Raw genomic sequence first — 20913 nt, forward strand, 5'->3', positions numbered from 1 at the left:
AAGTGATAATAATGCCTGCAAGCTATTTTAAGAAAATGAAAGGGTGTCTCACAGGGGTTGCTATATTTTAGCATGTAGTGAATCACTTTACACTGTTCAGACAATCACATGTGATGCAATTACCAGGCGGCGCTTCATAGAGGTGTCACATCAGTTACATTTCCATTCGGAGTTCTTGAAGAAAAAGTTCTTTGGGCCCACAAACAGAGTGTAATAGCAATGGGGCAAAAAGGAAATGGCCGGATCTCTGGATAGTACCCTAGCAAATGTACAGGGGGGGCAGTTTGAGACAGGCCAAAGCACTGAGAACATTTCCTCCAAAGTTTTCAAGCATGGAGAGGAAACAAGCATGCCAAAATGCTAAATAAAAGGGCTGACATTTTAATGATGGATAGTACTTGAGGGAAATCACAGCTCGATAATGAGAGAGCAATAACTTCCTTCTACAAGTTACGATCTAAAAATGTTTTTCTTGCAACCCTCTATCTTACAAACTTTTTGAATTAAAATATGAGTCAACAGAGATGTTGCTCAAACAAACGGCTTCACAGACACCCATAAATGACAAAGACTGATTTTTGATATCAGTCCAAACCCCAAGCTGCTTAATCCTCTCTTTGATTCTGTGATTGAATGCATAGCCAATAATACAAGCCAATGCAGCGCTATAACATTCTTCTTTTTGCATATTATCTCACCCGCAGTCTCTCTCTCTCTCACACACACACACACACACACAAACATTAAAGACTCTAACTTGGCCTACTTTGGGTGTTCAGGGAAAAAGCGCCACTGTTCAGGATGTGAACCAGGCATGCTGATTTTCCAACATATGCATATCTGTTTATGTTGTTTTAAAATCAGCAGAAAATGGTACAAATAAATTAGCACAATCTGAAATGTTAATTCATACGCCCTTATTCCTAATAGATTTGTCAAAAATGAATGACAGAGGTGTGTGCAGCCAAACGCCTGTGGGCCTATCTAGAAGTTTTGTGATACATTATCAGTAGAATGAAGGCACACAGATAAGGTGCAGTGATTACGGTTAGGGCTGCTGTTTACCACCAGAGATAAAGCAGAGTGCTAACGTTGCCCCGCTGGGGTGTGCACGGTAGCTGGAGACAACAAATAACAACCAATAGCATACAGCAGCACCTTGAAATAAACCTTTTTTTGGATTAGGAAGCAAATTAGCCCCACCCTTCAGCCTGAATCCCCCGGTCTGTGTAAATAAGCCATCAATGGCTGTCACATAACTGGCCAGGACAAATGAAGATGCAGGGTGCTGCCTGGGCTGCCGCTGCTGACTGTAATTGCAATCTTTCAGACGGGAAATGGCAAATTGCTCCTCTCATCATTAGCAAGCAGCTAAGACAGAAAACAGACATGGAAGCCTGCAAACATAATTATAATGACAAACTGGGAGGCAGAGGAACTGCTATGGAACACATCTGGGACTTTCATGAGACCACTGCAGACTGACTGAACAGGTCTGGAGTGATTTTTTCCCTCGCATGTGTGGCTGTTTAAATTCAGATCCCGGCAAGCGATCTGCACTATGTTTACCTAGCGACGGCAGGAAAGACTTACTTGTGCAGGCCACAGACGGAGGGTCAGAGAGTGCTCTGTAGTAGCCGTCCTCACAGTCGCAGCGCCAGGAGCCCTCACGGTCGTTAAAGCTGTGCGCCGGACAGCGAGAGCACTGAAGGTCCTGGGAGGAAGACTTGTAGAAACCGCGACCGCACGCTGCAGAGGGAACAAATGAAAGAATGAGGCCGAGGCAAAGACAGGACAAAGACAAAGAAATCTGAGTAATGAACACTGTTTACACAGACAGTATTATGTGGGGATCTCAAGAAAAGTATGAGTGACTCCCAAATCTCTGTATAAGGTCATTTGCTAAAATGAAAACCAGGTGGGGTGTGGTGCTCACTTTTACAATTTGTCATATTCACTTTTTGAAAACGAGTTATGAAAAGTTCCACAGAGTGAATTTCCTTTCAAGACTCTGATTCATTTGGATAACTGTTACAACTTTTTAAGTTTAAGTTTTAAGTTTAGAGTTTAGAGGGGGAAAAAAGTTACCACCGAGCACTTGATTAGATCCTGAAGCTTGACATTTTTTGACAAACATTTTGGATCCCATGAATTCTGCCTTATCCCTGTTGTCATTTGCTCAGCTGTACAATACAATGTATTTCCTTTTGTCAGGGGGAAACGTTCACTGCAGTTTACATAAAACCAGCGCAGACAGCTAAGAATGTAAACAAGAAGTGCGGTGTTTTAAACTGATACCAATGTTTAAAAGTTGAAAACATAAGTTGTTGATAAGTGTCCCTAAAATTTAGTTATCAAAGAATTGTGACCAAAATATGTCCTAAGTGGCCCGTTTAACAGTAGAAAAGTAAACTTGTCTCTTTGGGGGACAAACAGTTTGAGTCGCTGTTTATAAATTAAATCAATCATGTTTTGGCATTTCTGTACTGTTATGTCTTGTTAGTTATCAGCCGACACATACCAACACTGACACATCTGCGATAATCAGCCAATAAATGAATCAGTGGCAGCCCACACCTAATTTGGCCCTTAATGGGTTAATCCTGCTGTGCTGGAACCAACCAATAAATAAATAAAATGATACCCACCCTTAACCAAAAGCTCAAGAGTTACCTGGAATTCTCACAGCAAGTTTTATTCTCTCTCTGAATGTCTGGAGGTGATATTAGCCCTGTGCAAACACGAACAGGGCATGACAGAACAAACCATTGTGTTCTCATCTTGAAGCAGCCAGTATTTGAATCAACCTGCCCCCTCTGGCTTCATCAAGCAGGCTGAGCCATGAAACGGCATCGCAAACCTCATGTTGAATTTGCTCAGGGATAAACTACAACCTCTCACTCGCAGAGTGAAATAACAAGGCTATTTTTATTCTGATGAATCCTCAGGTCAGTGGAGAGGTCTGTCTTGTTTATAACAAGTCCTATCTCTGAGAGGAAACAGTCTTCAGTCGAGCGGAGAGATTATCGAGCACAAGCACATGGATCATTTCAAAACTGCACCTTTGACCAAGACGGTAAAAAAACTTGAGACTGATATGACTAATGAAAGAACACTCATCATTGCCTGTGTGGTGAGACAGTAATTTCAAAATTACACTCAACCCAAATAATTCATCTTCCCACCATGTTTCAGAAGTTGCAAATGATTCTCAGGTCCCAAAAGAGCCATGAAAGCAAGTAATGACAAAGGAACAACGTAATTGCCAACAAAATACAGTGATTCACTGCAACCTCGCTGTGAATCACATGCATCTGTTAATGTTTAAATACCAGTACGGAGTAAAATGTCTATTCTGGAGATGGCTATTTTAGCCTCGAAGTCGACTAATCCACAGTGTGTGCGCGAAACAGAGCTAAGCCTGGTGAAAAACTGCAATCTAGGCCACATGATGTCTTAAACAATCGGCAAGAAATCTATGCTTCCGTGAATAGCTCTGCATACAATCAAACAATCAATCAAATTACACCAAAAATGGATTTTACATGAGCCACTTGGGGAAATGAGCAATGATTTTTGTAACACCCCCATTACAGATCTCACCTCCTGTGACAGTTCTGGAATAAGAAGGCGGCACAGAGGCATCCCAGTTTGCTTGTTGTAACATTTCGAGAGTGGAGTACACGAAAGCCTGTCGTTCTCCATTTATCGCACTGCCACAGCCTCGTGAAACAAGACTTTTTTTTTTGGAAAAAAGACAGTCTGCTAACTCTTCACATGCCGCTGCCTTTTACTGTATTTACAGTTCTGATCAGCGATGCCATTTGACAAACAGCAAAGAAAACCATATTTAGTTGCAGCATCTGAAAAGCAGTGTAAACACTCCCCCATGGATGTTGATAATGACGCTGAAGTGTTTTCCACGGCAGGTTAAAGATCGGCTAGATCAAGCTTAAGGCGATGCTTTCTCCCACCATGCCGGTCTGTTTAAACATTCTGATAAGCTAGTGTGTCTGTTTGCCTTTGGGTTTCTGAGAGCTCATGTGCTGGGTGGCCGGTGTGCAGAGGGGAAAAGCCCAGCAGGAACCAAGCTATCTCCCACCGCGACCGCCACTCCAGCAGACAAGAGGATCCACATCCCAGATTAAGATGAGTACAGGGCCGGGCAGGGGAGAACTTTACTGAATAACTCCAGTTTATAGCAGCTTCACTCTGTTTTCATAGCTTTCACATTATTTCTATTTCTTATGTCGTATGTATGGTTTTTCTTTTACAGCCTTAATACAGATCCCAATACCCAAACTCAGGTCCAATGCCAGCACTCTTTTTTCTCCCAAATATAAAAGCTGTAAATCTGTCAGTGTAAAACAAATGATTAAGACCATTATGTTGCAGTCTATGAAGTAAAGTTTGTGAGTTCATTGACGTCAGAACTAATAATAACAATGGCCCAAACTCTAAAAAAGACTCCAGTTTTAATAAAATGAACTTTAACTCATGCTCAGGAGCAAAACACAGTTAATTTTCTATGCGTTTTTCTAAGTTTATCGGTACACCAGGCTGGCTTTAGCACTCGGAAATATTTACAGAAGCAACAAGGCAGCAAATGAGGCCTCAAAAAATCGAATGCCTGCACGACACAGGCAACTAAGTGTTTCTGCAGCTCTACCCAACACTGGCAGTGCATTGAGTGACAAGTACAAACACAGCCGTCCCGGCCCAGCATTCCTGTCCCAGCGGCAGTGGCAGCAGCACAGTGCACACTGACTCGCTGTTGGCGAGTTCTGTGTCTCTGGCACCAGATGCTGAAGAGACGCTCTTAGTTTGAGACAACAGGATGGGGTGATAGTGAGTGAGACTGCAGAAACACTTTCCCTCTGAGTGGAGATATCTATGAACCAATTACATCAAGTCTGTTTACCAAGTAGCCTTCTTAACTGACAAAATGACTGACACTTTACTAACAAACACTGACACACAAACAAATAAACACTACAAGACTTTTTACTACTTGCATTGACTTTGACAAGAGGACTTACAGTCCAACATATAATCCACAATGACTCCTTGAAAAAAAAGGACCCAATTTATATGCCTGGTCTTCTTGCACAGATAAAGGCCAACTAATGGCTTGTGCTTGACGACATGAGCCCAGTGGCAGACACAACAGCCGTCTTATTTACGACACTGAGAAATTAGTTAGTCCTTAGAGAAGCGGGTTGAGGTTAAGCAGAGAGGAAAAAAATATGCAAGTCTTACATTCCAGCCAGCTCCTCGGCAGGCTACAGAGCCAGCATCTGTAATTTCCCTTCCAGTGGTCAAGCACTTTCATTCAGTGATGTGTGGGGGGACGAGCTGCAGTCAGCAGTTTTATACAGAAAGAGGAAGAGGAGCCGGAGAAAGGAGAGGTCCTCGGAGTAGTGGGCTAGAGATTATCAAACGCTCCCGTGACCATAGTGTCTCAATCACAGCACACATTGACCCAGAGAATAAACCAAAGTCTCCTTATCTTATGCAGACACACATACACAAAAAAAGGGGGAAAAGCGGATTTCTGTATTTTTGTAAGATCTCTGTTTATTTCTTTTTCCTCCAAGCTGAGTTGCTTGACATTCTTGCATTACATCCAATTTCTCTCACGCTTTGGCAGTGTCATGACACTGTGAGGGATGGGGGGGGGCGGGGGGCAGCAATGACTCCTTATGCAACAGCCTGACATATCCTTTCCTGGCCAAAATGGAAAATGATTTCCCGTGTCTGGAGGTGACGCCATGGCACTTTTTTTATTCAGCCTTCACTGACAGATCGGATTTCAAATCTGCCCCTTTCTGTGCAGTTTTCAGGTATCAAAAAATTTAAACTGAAGCCGGACAACAACCGTCCTTGCTTGCTTTTAACACACAAATCCAATCTATGCCTGTTACCACTAAAAGCCACCGTGAGACGCCATCTTAACCTTGGGCCTGACATACGGAATTCCAAACTTGCCCTTCTTGTTTCTGTTTAGTTTTCTAGTATATTCTAGGACTGGGGATGAATCTCAATACTTTTTAAAGGTAGCCTACCATCTGAAATGAGTTCATAGGATCAACTATCAAGACCGAACCAGACAAAGAATGCTCAGTCAGGTTCTGTCCAGGTATGGTTGAGTTTATACTACACTGGGTGTGTGCATAGGCAGATGTTTTCACAGACGAGCAGTCACCATGTACGATGCATGTGTCCGGTCCATGTGGTTATATATTTTATGCAGATGCAGAAACATGTTGTTTTGGTATTAGTACCAAATCTCAGGTATTGTGCTGGTGCTGCTATTGAAAACTTCTAACGATACCCTGTCTTGGAGAAACTGGAAACTGAGCTTCCTTGCTTGCTTACAACCCACAAATCCAAACAAGGTCACAATCCTTATCGTTACTGATTATGGAGGACTGTAGCTGGTCTAAGCAGGACAGCTGGGATATTGAGTTTCTCCCTATCTGTCTCAATATTGCTGCAGACAACGCTCCAAGTGAGCTGTACTGTGGGAATGTGGGAGAGTCCCTCTGTTTTTTGCAGGCAACCAGAGCCAGAGTCAGAATGACTAGTGTGGGCTTTTTTGTCTCCCCGGTTGTAGCATGATGAGTCCTGTCAGGGCCAGGGCCTCCCCCCTTCTCCAGCCGCCCTCCCGTCCGGTCTGATTATGTGTTAAATCCGCCCATGTGTCGGGATGGATGTGGAAAGAATGCGCGCCGAAGGGAGCCGAGCGGGGCTGCAGAGACCCGGAGAGAGCAGCCTGGAGATAGCACCCCATTAGAGTGATAAAAGAGGCAGAGGGAGGAGAGCAGCCGACAGGACCAACAGGCAGGCCTTGCCGCTGATGAATGCCAGGTGGAATGGGTCAAGCATGATAAAGGAAACAGTTTATTTTATTATTTAAAAAAACACCATTGCTTTCTGTGAAACTCTTGCCATGGGCGCTTCCTCTCCGATAGGGAAATGTCTTTATAAATATCAACTCTAAACACAGGCCTGGGATGATGGGAGCCTGTCGCCTGTGGTTTATAAGAGTTTCCTCCCAGTGTCGTTTCATTTGTCTGCACAAGCTGGCCTCTATGCATACCTCTGAACAGGACTGGGAATTCTTTGATATGTTCGTATAGCTTTATTTTGGATTACAGAAAGATTTTGGTACTGATATTAAATTTGTAGAATATTTGATCTCAGATATTTTTCTACAAATATTTGTCCTGGGGGGAAAAAGGCGCTGGCTTGAAAAGCGTCCCGTGTCAAAATGTAATTTTAAGACATTCTTTTTATGTGTGTTAGGGTATATGTTGTAGATTTCCAAAACAGTGTTTAATCATTTTTTTTCACAAATGTAATCTATAGCAAGGTGTTTTTTTTCTAGAAAAGGGATAGCAGCCACAGACTCCCAGAGAGCGGGAGAAACAGGTTTAATACGGGCCCGGCAGCTCTTTCTTTTCTTTTTCTTTTTTGCTCCTTGGCAGGTTAATCCCAAATGTTAAATGTTGTCTAAACAAAAGCAGTCATTTAAGAAATTTGACTAATTTGTCTAAAATAGTTCAAATAATGAACTCCCAAAGAATGAGTGAATAATCTGAGCAGAAATTCAAAGCCAGATTTTAGCACTTGACAGTTTTGCAAGTTGCAGACCTCGTGCTGCCTGTGAAAAAGAAAAGCATTTTCTCCCTCAAACTTGTCTGATCGCTTCTATTACACTGCAATCCGTTGTTAATACTGCCATAAACATTCACCGTCAGCTATTTCAAAATACCCTCTGTCTAGCTGGATGCTCAGACAACCATGAAATGCTATTTAAAAACCCAACTCCTGTTTTATGTTTTTCGGTTTTACTTTAAGGGCATACGATTAGGACCATGACCGTTGCGTTACGACTATAGAGGAGGATGTCAATAGCTCACACAGAGCTTATTTCTTATGCATTAATGTAGCCTGGGGCCTATGTGTGTTACTCTGATTAGATGTGACTTATGTTCTTTGCCTCAATAAATAGTAGGCCTCGGTGTGGACATTCATCAGGCTCTGTTTACTGGCATTTTATGCATGCTGAACTATGGCTGCGTCTCTTTTATGGACTAAAGCCTGTGGTGTTCTCCCCTGCAATGTAAGAGTCAGTACATCTTGGGAGTAACGTCAGAGCAACACAGGCCGGCAGACCTGAGAAAAATCCTACCCGAGTGTATTTCTCCGACTTGAAAAGCCAAAGGACAGCTCAATTGATCACATCTGGCAGGTGATGTGTAGCTGCAAAGGTTTTAGAGAAATCAAGTGCACCTCGAAGGAAGACATGAGTTATTTAAGCTTACTGCAGTGCTTTCTAACCTTTTGTTTAAAGCTCTGTACCCTCTAAAACAGTATTAGATATTTTCTGATATTACGCTCATTTTTTTATTTTATATCTTTACATTTTTTATTTACAAACAGGCTTTGTTTAGTCTGATCACAGGAGCAACAAAGAAAGCAGCAGGTGTTTGTCAACCTTTTCTTTTTCCTCCGAGCCCATTGCACTGCTCTAAATCTTTCTTTTTTTCTTCCAATAAAGAAAGAGATGCTCTGCAGCTGGATTTTGCCGGCAGACATGTTAATCTCCCACCTATGAGAGGCGAGGCGCCTATCCAGCTCCGGGAAACAGTGGCAGATCACACAAAGAAAAGGAAAAGAACTGAGGCCGTGCTGAAAATCTCTTCACGGGACAGAGATTGAGTTTCAATGTCAAACCCCTTCCAAACAAGCTCATTTTCGAACACCTCTTGCTTTGGAAGAAGCAGGGAACCTGGGGCATGGCTACAAAAGAGCCAAAAAACACGTCGGACTAAAAGGAGCAGCTGAAACACAAGTTAAAGCGGTTAAAAGAATCTGATGTGACATTGTGCTGGATCCTTCCTTCACCCCACACATACTTGGAATGGCTCTGTCTGGCTGCCGCTGCACTCCACATATACAGACAACCAACCCATTCATCCGAGGTACCTGTGCTTAGCGGGAGATAAGTAGCTTTCCATGAGAAACAAAGGGAAGATTAGCATTCCCTTACACTGTGTTGGAGGGCACGCAGCTTTGCCCTCTGAACAGAGAACACCCAAAGGAAGTGGCTGCTTGGTTGTTCACAGCGAAGATCAAAGCCAGACACTAATTAAGTTATACTAAAATTTAAGCTAATGCTCCTGCTGCAGTGCTAAAAGTAATGCTCCAGCCAGCCCAACAAGTCTGAACTAAAAGTGGGCCAATTTGGAATTAAACAACAAACTAATGAACAAGTCGAGACTATCGTCGCTTGAGGTAATCTATTATGTTCATTTGCATAATTCATTTATATTTGTTTCAGATTACATTCACTGTGAAACAAGTGACTTTAATTTTGTCGGTTTCAAGAGGTCAGTTTAACCCAAAGAAGAGACATAAAGTTACCTCTAGTGGCATTTGAAGTCTGCCTCCACTCTAATACAGTGGAAGTAAAATAGTCCCTATAAAACTGTTATTATCCAGAATAAGTGTTTATTAAGTGCTTCTGGACTGGAACCCGGACTTTGAACCAGGTAAAACAAAAAGTCAACATTACATTTTTTTGTGACGTATAAGTGAACTTGTGAAATGACATACATAGTTATTTTAACCCAAACCATGATATTTTCCTAACCCTAACCAAGTACTTTTTGTGCCTAAACCTAACCAAATCGCAACGTTTCACAACTTTAATAACGTGCCATTTCAAAATAGTGATTTTTCAAAACGCTAGACTTTTATTTTGAAAGTGTAACCGGACCTTGCATATTTCTTGTTGCTAACTTTACCGGACGTTGCATATTTGTTGTTGCTAAGCGTTGCTGACTTGACTGCGGAGCCCTAAACGTCTAAAAATGACGCAAAAGGGGTACCGAGGGCGTTAAAAAGCGATGCCAAAGGGCCTTGACCAAGCGTCAATATGTGATGAGTCGGGAGTGAGCACGTCTATCTTGTCTTATTGTCAACAAATCTCATAGAAGACCAACACCATAGACTGTCACCATATACAATCCTGCTGTTGAAAATACTCGAACAGATGTGTATTAGTGGTTGTGTTGGGTTTGGGGCTGAGTGGTAGCAAAGTCAGAAAATACTGAGAGACAGGCTGAAGTTGGCTATGGTCTTTTCATGTGATTTGATGACAAGAAAAATATAAAATAATGCCAATCTTATCCACACCTTTCATTTTTAGGATGCATCTACAACCCTGCAGCTGCTAAGGTTTGTGAAATATAAAAATGAGAAAATAATATGATCTCACTAAAGACAACTGCTTCAGTTTCATTAGAGTCGCTGCTGACAGCAAAACAAATCACAAACAACAACTTGAACACCTGTTTTCTCTTTCATCTCTCCTGCTGATTTACTGCACGGATTTAGAGGTGGAAAATGAAGGCCATTTTAAGATTAATTTACATATTTTACATTTTATTACATCAGTGAATTTATAGCCTCTCATTCCGCCTGCGCAGGAGCTGCATCTCTGATGTGCGCACAGTCCTCCTAAAAGCTCTCTGCTTCTTTAAGCTATCATGCGGAGTGAGCTTTTTGAAATGGATTCTCAGTGACATGGAAAATGTCCCTACCTAATCGTCTTTTGTTTAGCTCATTTAACTCACATGGAAACAGGAGAAAGGGCCCTTAAGGCCCTTTAAAGGATGAGGTGGTCAGCTTTAAAAGAGAGCCGTGCTAAAAGAGACCGCTGATGACAGAAGGACTCTCTGCATTCTGGTGATGAAAGCACGGGGTCCAAAGGTCTGACCGATCCAAAGCCCCCTGCAGCCCAAGCGGAATCGCCGCTGGAAATGTCCCCAGTCAGCAACTGAGTATTATCTCTGAATTGTGCCAATGCCTACCAACCTCCCTGACCCAGCCCCCCCGCCCATCCCAATCCACCACCCCCCACCCGCTGGTCCCAGAGCAGTGACACAAAAAGACACCGGCTTTGATGCCCACAAGTGCTTGTGCAGATCTAGACTGCTCGTATCTGGAAGAAATTGCAGAATGTCCTGCAACAGAACCATCCTAAGCACAGATCTGCTTCCTCTGCCCTGGATGTAAGTGAGAAAAAAAGTGTAAAGTTATGTAATAAGATATTGATTCTCCTCTTAAAGGAAGATTGAAGTGCAGAGCCAGTGGTCCTCCCAGAGGAGCAGCTCCACTGACAACTGGGCCCTCCCCACCGCCTCTAAAGGTAGAGAGACCCCGGGCCCGGTCACATATCACTTTTCCCCTCATGCCACAGGGACACAACAAGACATTGTCTTCTGACATGGAGTTCGCCTGTCTGATCACATCTCCTCTCAAGCAGTCAGCGGGCAAGCAATTACAAAAATGACATCTGTGCCACAGTTTGGATAGCTAAAAAAGGGCAAGAGTTTAGAATTTCAAGAGGTATGGATGAGGGGATCGATGGAGATGTCTGAACCTGTTAGTGCAAGTGGAGATGAGGGCCGCTGCACCACGGGGAGGGCTCTTTTGTCATGCAGGGAGAGGGGGCCGGAGAGGTGACTCCTCTGGCAATCAGGGGTCAACTGCTGCGATCATCCATCTTCCGTCTTGACAGTGTCCTGTCAGCCGGGGTGCTCATGTTACTAAACACAACAGGCAGGCCTCCATTGTGGCGCTGCGCTGGTCTGCAGCCATGTGTAAATGAAGTTAATATTCACTGACCTCATGCATGGACAAATGCAGACCCCGGTGTCACCTTGGAAATAACGCTATCTGACGCAAAGTCGCGGAGGTCTCCCTTTTTGGGGGGGTTCAAAAAGTCTCTAACTAGACTGGCTGACCATATGCCTTTTGTTTGTGTGAGAATGAGGACTGTTTACTTCAATTCTGTCTATTCATGTTATGCAACGTAGGGTCTCAAATTTGGACTGGCAGGTCAAATTCCAAGACCAGGATACTGATAAGTCAACACTCCTCCGTTTTTGTCTTGCTGACTTGAAATTGCATGAAATAGCTGGTTGATGTAATTTGCATCTAAAATCACACGCTTTGTTCTCAAGAGTCATTACTCAGTCAAATCCGAACGCGCCGTGCATGCACATACTCTGGGAATCAGCGCAAAGTACTCTAAATAGAAATATTAGTATCTCTAAGTAAATGTAAATAAAAGCCAGAACTCATCCTGTCACCAGATGTTGCAACACAACCGTCAAATGTGGACCTTATCATCAGTCTCCAGTAATCCTGCTGATTGTTGTCTGTACATGTTTTTTGACAGGACAAAGGCATAGAAAGTCCTTTCTACACGGTCTTGTATCCCTGCATCACAATATTACTCTATCCATCCATTGCAGTCCTTGAACATGTATAGTACCACTGACATGCTGTGTCTCAGAAGACAAAATAATCTGACTTTAATAATGTCTGACTATGCCCTGAGCAAAAAACAGCCTTCAGGAGTTCAGGAGTTAAGAGCAACGAACCACAAGCTTACTAGTATTTGGAAAATATCCCCATGAGATTTGTTTTCAATGCTCCTAATAGTGTTTTCTGAACAAGGTTTGTGTGCCTACAGTTGAGTGGAATGAGCTTTCCCATCGGCTGCTTGATATTCATATATGCATGAGTCGGTAGCTGTAGCTTATCAGCAGAGGTGAGAGACAAACCCATTACCAGTGACCAGAGACTGGCTGCCTCGTGTCCTCCTTTAAGCTCAGCTCTCGGTGCTTAGATTGTGGGTTTCAGACCCATCTTTACCTCAGAGATACATCTATAAACCTGGAAACCAGTCGGAGAAAATCATGAAAGCTCTTTTGTTTTCTTGCCTTTGTTTCAGCACAGGAGCTGCTGCAGCTCGTATGAATTTAACTTTGAGACAAATATTTACCAAGACCAGACTACTTTGTGAACGATATACTGAGGAATTTTGTATTTAATTTGACTTGTTGACAGGTCAGCCGGATCCCACAGGAAGTGCTGCTGGCACCCGCTCAAGCAAGTGTACGCTGTGAAACAACGTATTTTCGCTTTTACTTCTCATCTGGAAGCATATCTTTAAAAAGGGGGCACTGGATGTGGAAGTAAAATAAATACGCTTTATTACAGCTTGCCAATGCTGCTATCATGCTGCTAATGAGAAGGACTCAGAGTAAAAGAACTGCACAGCAATACAGTAATATCTCCTGGTCATGTGGTGGAGATAAGTCTACATCTGTTCACAGTACAGTAACTCCAACTGAAAGGTAACACCCTTTCTTTCATTTGAATAACCATTGTTCTCTGTACTGCAAAAATGTACTATGAAATCACTATTTCTTTGTTTTGTCCACCTACATGCAGCATACAGAGCACTCACAGCCTATTTTTGGGGCGATACTGAAAATCCTCTAATGTAGGACATCAGTACTAAACTACTTTTAGGACAGTGGGTGCATCGAGAAAGTAAATGATTATGCTTGATGCAGATATGTAATCCATAATGAAAACTAATAGTCCTGGACAGCTAACTAAAACTAATTACAAAAGTTACTAGAAAAGTTCACCAAAACCAACTTTTCTAGTGTTTTCTGTCTTTTTTTATGATAGCACACCAAATATCTTTGGAGTTTGGACTGTTGGTTGCACAAAAAAAACTCATTCAAAGATGTTGCCATGGGTGATGGAAACATGCAATGGGCATTTTTCACTGTTTGCTGACCAAATAATTCATGGATAACAAAAGAAAATGGTAAAAAAAAAAATGAAAACAATGTTAACTAATAGTTATAGCCCTACAATTTTTCTAAATGTTTAGCCAGAGAAATAATAAAAAATACCCATCACCAAATGCCAAGCTGACATCTTCAAATGTCTTGTTTTGTCTATTGTCGGCAAAATTGTATAGTCCGTGTACAGTGGTATGACAATGTAAACCATAATTAATCTAAACATTTTGGTTTCTCCAAATCTCATGTCTCAAAGTCCTCCTAAGTGATCCATTTTAGGACACTGTCAGTTGTACTTTGAAGTAATATCCTGAGCAGAGAACCACATCTGTGTGTCTGACTGCTACCTGCCAGGCCAAGACAACAAGGAGGAAAAGCCTCGGGCTGTGGAAGAATGCTAGTATTCACAGGAGGCAGACACTGGCAGTGACAGGACGAGCTCCCATCCGTCACCAATTTATTTCAGTCTTGAGTGATTTAGGTCCATTTGGGTCTCCTGTGGATTCGGCACACACCTGTCATTTGCATAATTAAGCTCTGGAGCAGTTGTAAAGACAGCCATTTGGTGTATTAAATTCACACCTTATCAATCAGGGGAGCATCAAGATGTATGAGGACCTCCTGACTCTTGCCTTCCTGGCTTCATTTGAAATGCTAAGTGCAGCTTTATCTCCAGGCCTGGAGCTGGGCCTGGCCGGCCAGCCCGCCTGGTTTCTTCCATACACGTTAGCTGTCGCGGTCAGACCCCAACTGCTAAGCCCACTCCCTCGGGGTTCCATCATCAATCAGTCTCCAACTAACTTCTGTCCAACTCCCTGACAGTCGAGATGGATGGTGCCAGCGTCTACAGGATGCTGTATCCTCTCATTAATTCTCTTGTTAGCATGCGCCGATAGCAGCGAGATACGCCTGGTTTTATCTGTTGTCTACCAGATAGAGGCATCTCCCTTTTTTTGGTCGAGGGTCAACAGTTAATCATTTCTCAGGCACTGGTTACTTAGTACCACAATGATGTGATGTGTCAAAATCGGACAACATACATTCCTGGGACAGAGTGAAACAAAGACCCCAATGTCCTCCCACAAGGGCCCTCTCTCCGTCTAATCGACTCTGTGGCTCCACTGCAACCAGTAGCCAGCGCTAAACAAGACCAGCGGATGAATGGGCGCTATTTTCACAACACGCACTTCTTCGCAAAATGAAGCCCGCGCAGGCCGGGGACACTTCAACTGGCCTTTTTCAACACCCATTACACTGAGACCACTGAGCGCAGCGGGCGGAGAAGAAGAGTGACATTTACTGGCACAGATTGCCACACAAAGAGTTAAAGAGAGACAGGGGGAGGGGGGGGTGGGGCATAGGGGTGAAAGACAAGGGGTCCCTCTTTGCTGACGGTGATGAATGAGTGGATCACAACACGTTTCGGAGGAGGCCTTTGCATCCACAGAGGGGGCTCCTCAAATGACATGACTGACAGCTCAACTCGCTTACTCCACCTGCACCCGCCCTCTGGCTGAATATTTTACTCGGCGGCCATGTTATCATCGTGGCGCACTGCAGATACTAAAATAGGCCAGTTAAGGACCGTCTTAGAGCATCTAGGGAGGCAATCTACAGTAAAGATGTTTGAACGGTTACATGAAAATGCGCTTTTTTGCTGGCTAGTGGAAAAGTTCAAGGGATGGAATAAGGGGGTTTGCAACAACTTTTATAAGTTTCCTAAACCGACATTCTGACAACTATACCCATTTTATGCAGCGATTGGTCAGATGTGCAGAGGTGTGAAAGTTGGATGGGTTTGAACGTCCTTTTTTCTTATTCTTTATATTCCACCACTTTTTATGCGTACATAGCGTGCACTGTTATCCCCATTTGTACAAATGTTCTCTATGACAGCAGACTGCATCTTCAGCACATTCAAAAACAGGTAGAAACACCTGTTTGGACTGAAACTTACTGAACACCACTATAAAGATGTTCTTTTACAAGCTAGTCTGAGGTCCAAATGCCAGAATTTCACATTTTTAACGGTCACAGCCACTTGAACTTATTGCTCTGCTGTTCAGCTGATAGAAATACTTTGAATAGCTTTTAGATTGTGCTGGGGGAAACTACTGAATGGACAATTTAATGTCAGTGGAGCTGCTGGAAGAAGTGCTGATGGTGCACCGTGATTCTCATTTTATTTAGATTAACTACCCCTTAATACAAAGGCTTCTCATGCCTCAGTGGAGATAAAGCTCATAAAGGTGCAGTGTCAAGACACGAATTTGATCCACATACACATTAAGGAGCCTTCCTCCTCAGGTTTTAAACAACCAGAGGGTAGGTTGTCTGTACTGACGCCTGTATCGAGGTATTTGTTTCAGTTGACACATGAACAGATTAATTAATAAAGATGCAACAGTCTTCTGTTCTGAGGGCTTCAAGACATAATAAGAAAAGGTAGCTAAAATTACTTTGACAAGCCAGAGCTATTGATTGTTCTGCCGCATAGCTCTCCCTGTGGAAATAAATCGGGGGGCTTTCTTTCCACCAAAAGGCACAACTGGATCTTACATCTATGCATATTAAAACAACAAGAACAATAAAAAGCAGCTCCACGGGGTTGAATCAGCGATAGCCGACTAACATTAGAGACATAGCACAACTTGAGACGGGCTGTGCTGCTCTAAATTACATGGCCTAATATATTTCATTAACACACCTCCCTCAGTGGGGTCTCTAATGGATGACAGCGTGGCATAAAAGCTTGTCTGCCAAGGACACTAATTTGTTCATAGACGCATTCCATTCAATTATTAATGGCTGCTGCTTCCTCATAAACTGCTTAGATTGAGGTTGCCCACTTTGCCAAAAAAAAAAAGAGCCTCGGCTGACAAGGCAGGCCACTTAAGTTCTGTGACCTAAGTCACCTCCTTTTAATCCATAATGATTTTTGAGTCAGGTGGCCACTGAAAATAATCCTCTGAGTGTTTAGTGACAGAAAGCGTGTTATTGTTAAGTGTAGCAGCACAATCCGGCACCACAACAACGAAACACTGAGCCACAGTGAGCGTGTATTTTCCCTTCCTGTTGGGCTCCTTCCTAAATATCCTGAGGCCTAAATGCCACAGTAGGGCAGCTATTTGTTTTTCCTCTCTGTCAGGGTCATTTGGCCAGGGTAGAAAGCTGCAGAAAGACGGGCTGGACTTCCTCTACACCTGTGTATTCTGCTGGCGAATGTCTAGGCTTGCTGCCAGTAAGAAAGAGAGGAGCTAAACTCAAGTTATTATTTAACCCCAGTCCCAACAGATTCATGGCTTTATATTAAGAGCCCTGTAATCAATTAACACAGATTCCAATTATTACACTGAAGATGTCTGGCCTCAATACTTTATCCATGCTGCTTTAATCCCATTTGCCAAAACCTCTATTCAGCCAGCGAAGCCGAAATTGTCATTTACCTGCTTTACGTAATCAAAACACAAATACTCCCCAGTTTATGATATTTTTTTCTTGGCATGCTTTTTGTGGTGTGAAATCCAGGATTCATGTTGAACTAACTTTTAGATATCAGTCAGGGGGGACTGATATCTAAAAGTTCATTCAACAAGAATCATCTCAAACTCTGCGAATCAGTCAATACCATTAGCTACTACTAAAAATATGTTTTCACTCTGAAAAGGCACTCACGTTCACATGCGTCCCCTTTCTGATGAAATCCAGCTTTACATATACATTTCCCAATAGGCACCAGCCATTCCCCTTCGGCGCTGCAGTGCATCTTGGGGGAGTTGTCGGCCTCCTCCTCCGCGTCGCTCACGCACATGCCCTCGACCTCCACCAGCGAGGAGAACTCTGATCCAGTCACGGTGTCTGGGAACGTGGCCAAGTTCTCGATGATAGACCAACACTTCTTGTAATACACTTTGACAGAGACCAGGGCGATACACGCCCCTACATCCTGGAAGGCCAGGTAGAAGCCCCGTCTGGACAGGGGGCCAATTATGCGCACTTCTGTATTTAGCTTCATCTTCCTCTCGCCCAGGTCGCCCTGAGTGAAGCTTTCATCTGCGGCGATGGTATCAATTTTCACGTACTGGTTCTCCCGTAAGCTCCTGCCCACCTCCGAATCTGTTTCCTGGTAATACAAGTTGAACGTCTCCTTGCAAGTGCCCACCACTCCGGGTAGGCTGTTACAATCCCTCAGGGTAAACTTCAGTTCCACAAAAATTCTCTGGGCATTGCCCTTCTCTATCCAGTTAGTCCGAAGCCAGTTATTCTGATTGGGCTCCATGACTTGGCAAACCTGGTATGTGCGAATGGGTGTGTAGTTCTCATCCAAGCCGCTGATCTCTTCCCACTGAAAGAAGACATAAATGAATACATTAAAGAGCGACATCTTATTGAATTTAGATGTGAAAGCCATCACACTGAAATACGCATCTAATGACTGGCAATCAAAGTGGCGGTGATTACACTGTAATGAATATGACAAAGGCATGATATATTTCATTTTATGTCATTTCAGACAGTACTACAGTATACTATAAACTGCAGTGAATGAAGGGAGAAAGCCGCTGCATTTTTATCGCACAAACGCATCTTTAAAGAACGAATGTGCTCAGTTTACCTGCTTCTGCTCACATTATTTATTTAAAAAGTTTCTCACAGCCTGCTTTTAATCAGACTAGCAAGATGGAAGTGGTTTGCTTAAAGCCTTTGTGCTCTGCAAGTCAAAAGCAGGGCGAGTTTAGTGGCAGAAACAACCTCTTGCATTCTTTATCTTTTACTCTGGAGAGACTTATGTGAGCAGAGAAATAGACATGATAGAGAAATTACCCTTAAGTATGCTTTGCGCCTCAGTTAAATATTATTATTCATATCACAGATGTATCACATCAGAGGAAGCTGGGGGGAAATATAGATATGGAGTACATCCGCGTGCCAGCGATGCAGAGATTCTGCAGACTTACCCCATTGGGAGGATAGGAGATCCACTCCAGTTCTGTCTGCTGTGCCTTGGAGTCCAGCAGAATCACTAGTGACAGGAAACCGAGAGGCAGGTGGTTAAATCTCACCGGGGCACCAGGGCTGGGTATTACTGATAGGCCACACATCGGTATCTATAGCGTACATATACCAGTGACCTAATTTCTAGCAGCAGCAGTTAAAGCAAAAACATTCTGTAAGAATATAGACAGCGTAGCAGACAGGTCCTAATGTCTGCGGGGGAACTTTCTGGGAGACAAATTAAGACACTGGCAATGCGCTTAAAGAATAAATTAAGTCTATTGGGTTGCTAGTCAAATGTGTAGATTTATTGGAATAATTACGCATGAGATAAAAGCCACGTAGTCCATTAAATGTGGGTTTATTTTACGCACCAGTTTATTAAAACTAACGTGTGGGAGTTGTTGCGTTAAGGTCCCACATACAGTAGCCAACAAAGTCAGGTATAATTTCAGCTCAACACGGCCCTAAAACGACAGCGAAACCACATCAAAAGCGGCGTATTTGCAGTTTTTGATCTGTGAAGGAGATTTGTCAAACCAGTCTGCTTTATGTTCTGGAAGCGTGCGAGAGCGCAAAGCTGCACCACGGCGGTTTTAAAAAAAATGAAGTTGTTTAATTGTGCCTAATATCAGCAGACAGTTCCATCATGAGAGCGAGCAGCAGCCGCAGTAAAAAAAATAAATAATAATAATGCTCCGGTCATATTTTACAGGAGACTGTCGGATATGGAGGTCTGTGAAACACCGACTATTTACAATTCCCATCAGCTATAATCGACATCCAGACCGCGCTGTTATTATGCTGTAAAATCAATATCTGCCAAGTGATTTAATGGTTTACGTGTACCCTAACATAATTACATTGAACCACAATCCGATCAATTAAAAGTGTCCATTTTCAGCCATTTGGAGTTCTTAAATCTCCTCTTATTTTTGGTGTTTTATAGCATTTGTTCTGGCCAATTTGAGCGTCTGAGGGAGATTACGGCTCTGCATCAATCTGATGTTCTCTTTCCAAGAAACAAGACTAGACAGGACTGTTAGAGCCGAGGCCACTTAGGAGGAAATAGCCCTCCGAAACTGCGGCCACATCACCGGCGCACACTTTCAGGGCAGCGAGCCTGCTGGGACGATCGACCCGCTGACATTTGCCTACCTGGTTTGTTGTGCTTAGATTGTGAATCTTTAACCAGCAGGCTAGTTGTGCCAACAGCGCTAGAGAAAAATATAAACAAGAGCTCCTGCGTCTAATCCATGTTCTACAGCGTTTGATTGCGGTGCGTAAAAACACGGCGAGGTCCGGGAGCAGACATCGCTGTCACCCCCGCACACCGGCCTCGTTTGACAGCACTGGGTACAAAAAAAACATCCACATTTTGAGTTATTTAAAGACAACGCGGGATTTAAAGAGAAAATAGAAAAAAAACAAGGAAACTGTCTGCCGGATTTGGAAACCTCTCACTGTGGAGGATGTCTTCCAAATGCGATGGGATGGAAGAGTCCAAACTTTAACAACTTACCTTCCTTCGCATTCTGAGCTTGCCCGCCGTCTACATAACAGCATACATGAAGGCAAAATGTAATCCAAAGACACGAGATAGACCTGGAGAGCATGGTGCAGCCGCGGATTTCAATCTAGACCGTAACTCGCTTTGCCACCGTCTTGTGTGCTTCCCATTGACGACACTAAACCGGCTCTATGTACAACAATCCGCTGGTCCCCACTCAAATAGCGTCTGCTAAGGCTGGGAGGAGACTGTGGCTCCGGGGATGTCAGTCAAGGAGACAGGCGGAGGGATTGTCCAATCGTAACGCGGAAAAGGAAACGTCACGACAACTGGGGGCCAATAGGCGCTTGGAGTGGGAAGGGTTTTAGGGGGAATGCACGGCGGAGGAAATGTTGTCACAACTTTGGTCAGATATTTTCGGTTTTCTTCAGGAAAAGGGCAAGGGATGCTGGAGTGCAGTTGGTGTCTCGATACTAACACATGCGCACACCACAAAAGGCTATGCCAAGAGGAAGAGAGAGGCAGAAAGAGCTCCACCGTCTTTTTCTTTCTTTTATTTTCTTATTATGGTAAAAGTTTTGATCAGAAACTATTTTACTGTTTTAACACAAGCTCCACTTTCATCCAAACACACGTTCGAGCAGGATAGAGGCATTTCCTTCTTGTTGCTGACATGTGATTATGTTTTAAAGCTCCTGGTGAATTTAGCGTTTTTCATTCAAAACA

General features: G+C 43.3%; 1 protein-coding gene across 2 annotated transcripts in view; it reads right to left on the reverse strand.

Moving 5' to 3' along the window:
• Positions 1–20390, reverse strand: part of epha7 (eph receptor A7) — an 82032-nt gene extending 61642 nt beyond the window's left edge. For both annotated transcript variants that reach the window (XM_038726207.1, XM_038726206.1), the window contains exons 1-4: positions 20200–20390; positions 18641–18705; positions 17358–18027; positions 1594–1749 (exon numbers count right to left, since the gene is read on the reverse strand). In XM_038726207.1, the coding sequence (XP_038582135.1) occupies positions 1594–1749; positions 17358–18027; positions 18641–18705; positions 20200–20293 (985 nt within the window). In that variant the 5' untranslated portion in view covers positions 20294–20390. The remainder of the gene's footprint in view (positions 1–1593; positions 1750–17357; positions 18028–18640; positions 18706–20199) is intronic.
• Between the last annotated feature and the right edge of the window lie 523 nt (positions 20391–20913).

Source organism: Micropterus salmoides, unplaced genomic scaffold (assembly GCF_014851395.1).
Source record: "Micropterus salmoides isolate LMB-PRFRI ecotype aquatic unplaced genomic scaffold, ASM1485139v1 Ms_hic_scaffold_18, whole genome shotgun sequence".
Classification (NCBI taxonomy): Eukaryota; Metazoa; Chordata; class Actinopteri; order Centrarchiformes; family Centrarchidae; genus Micropterus; species Micropterus salmoides.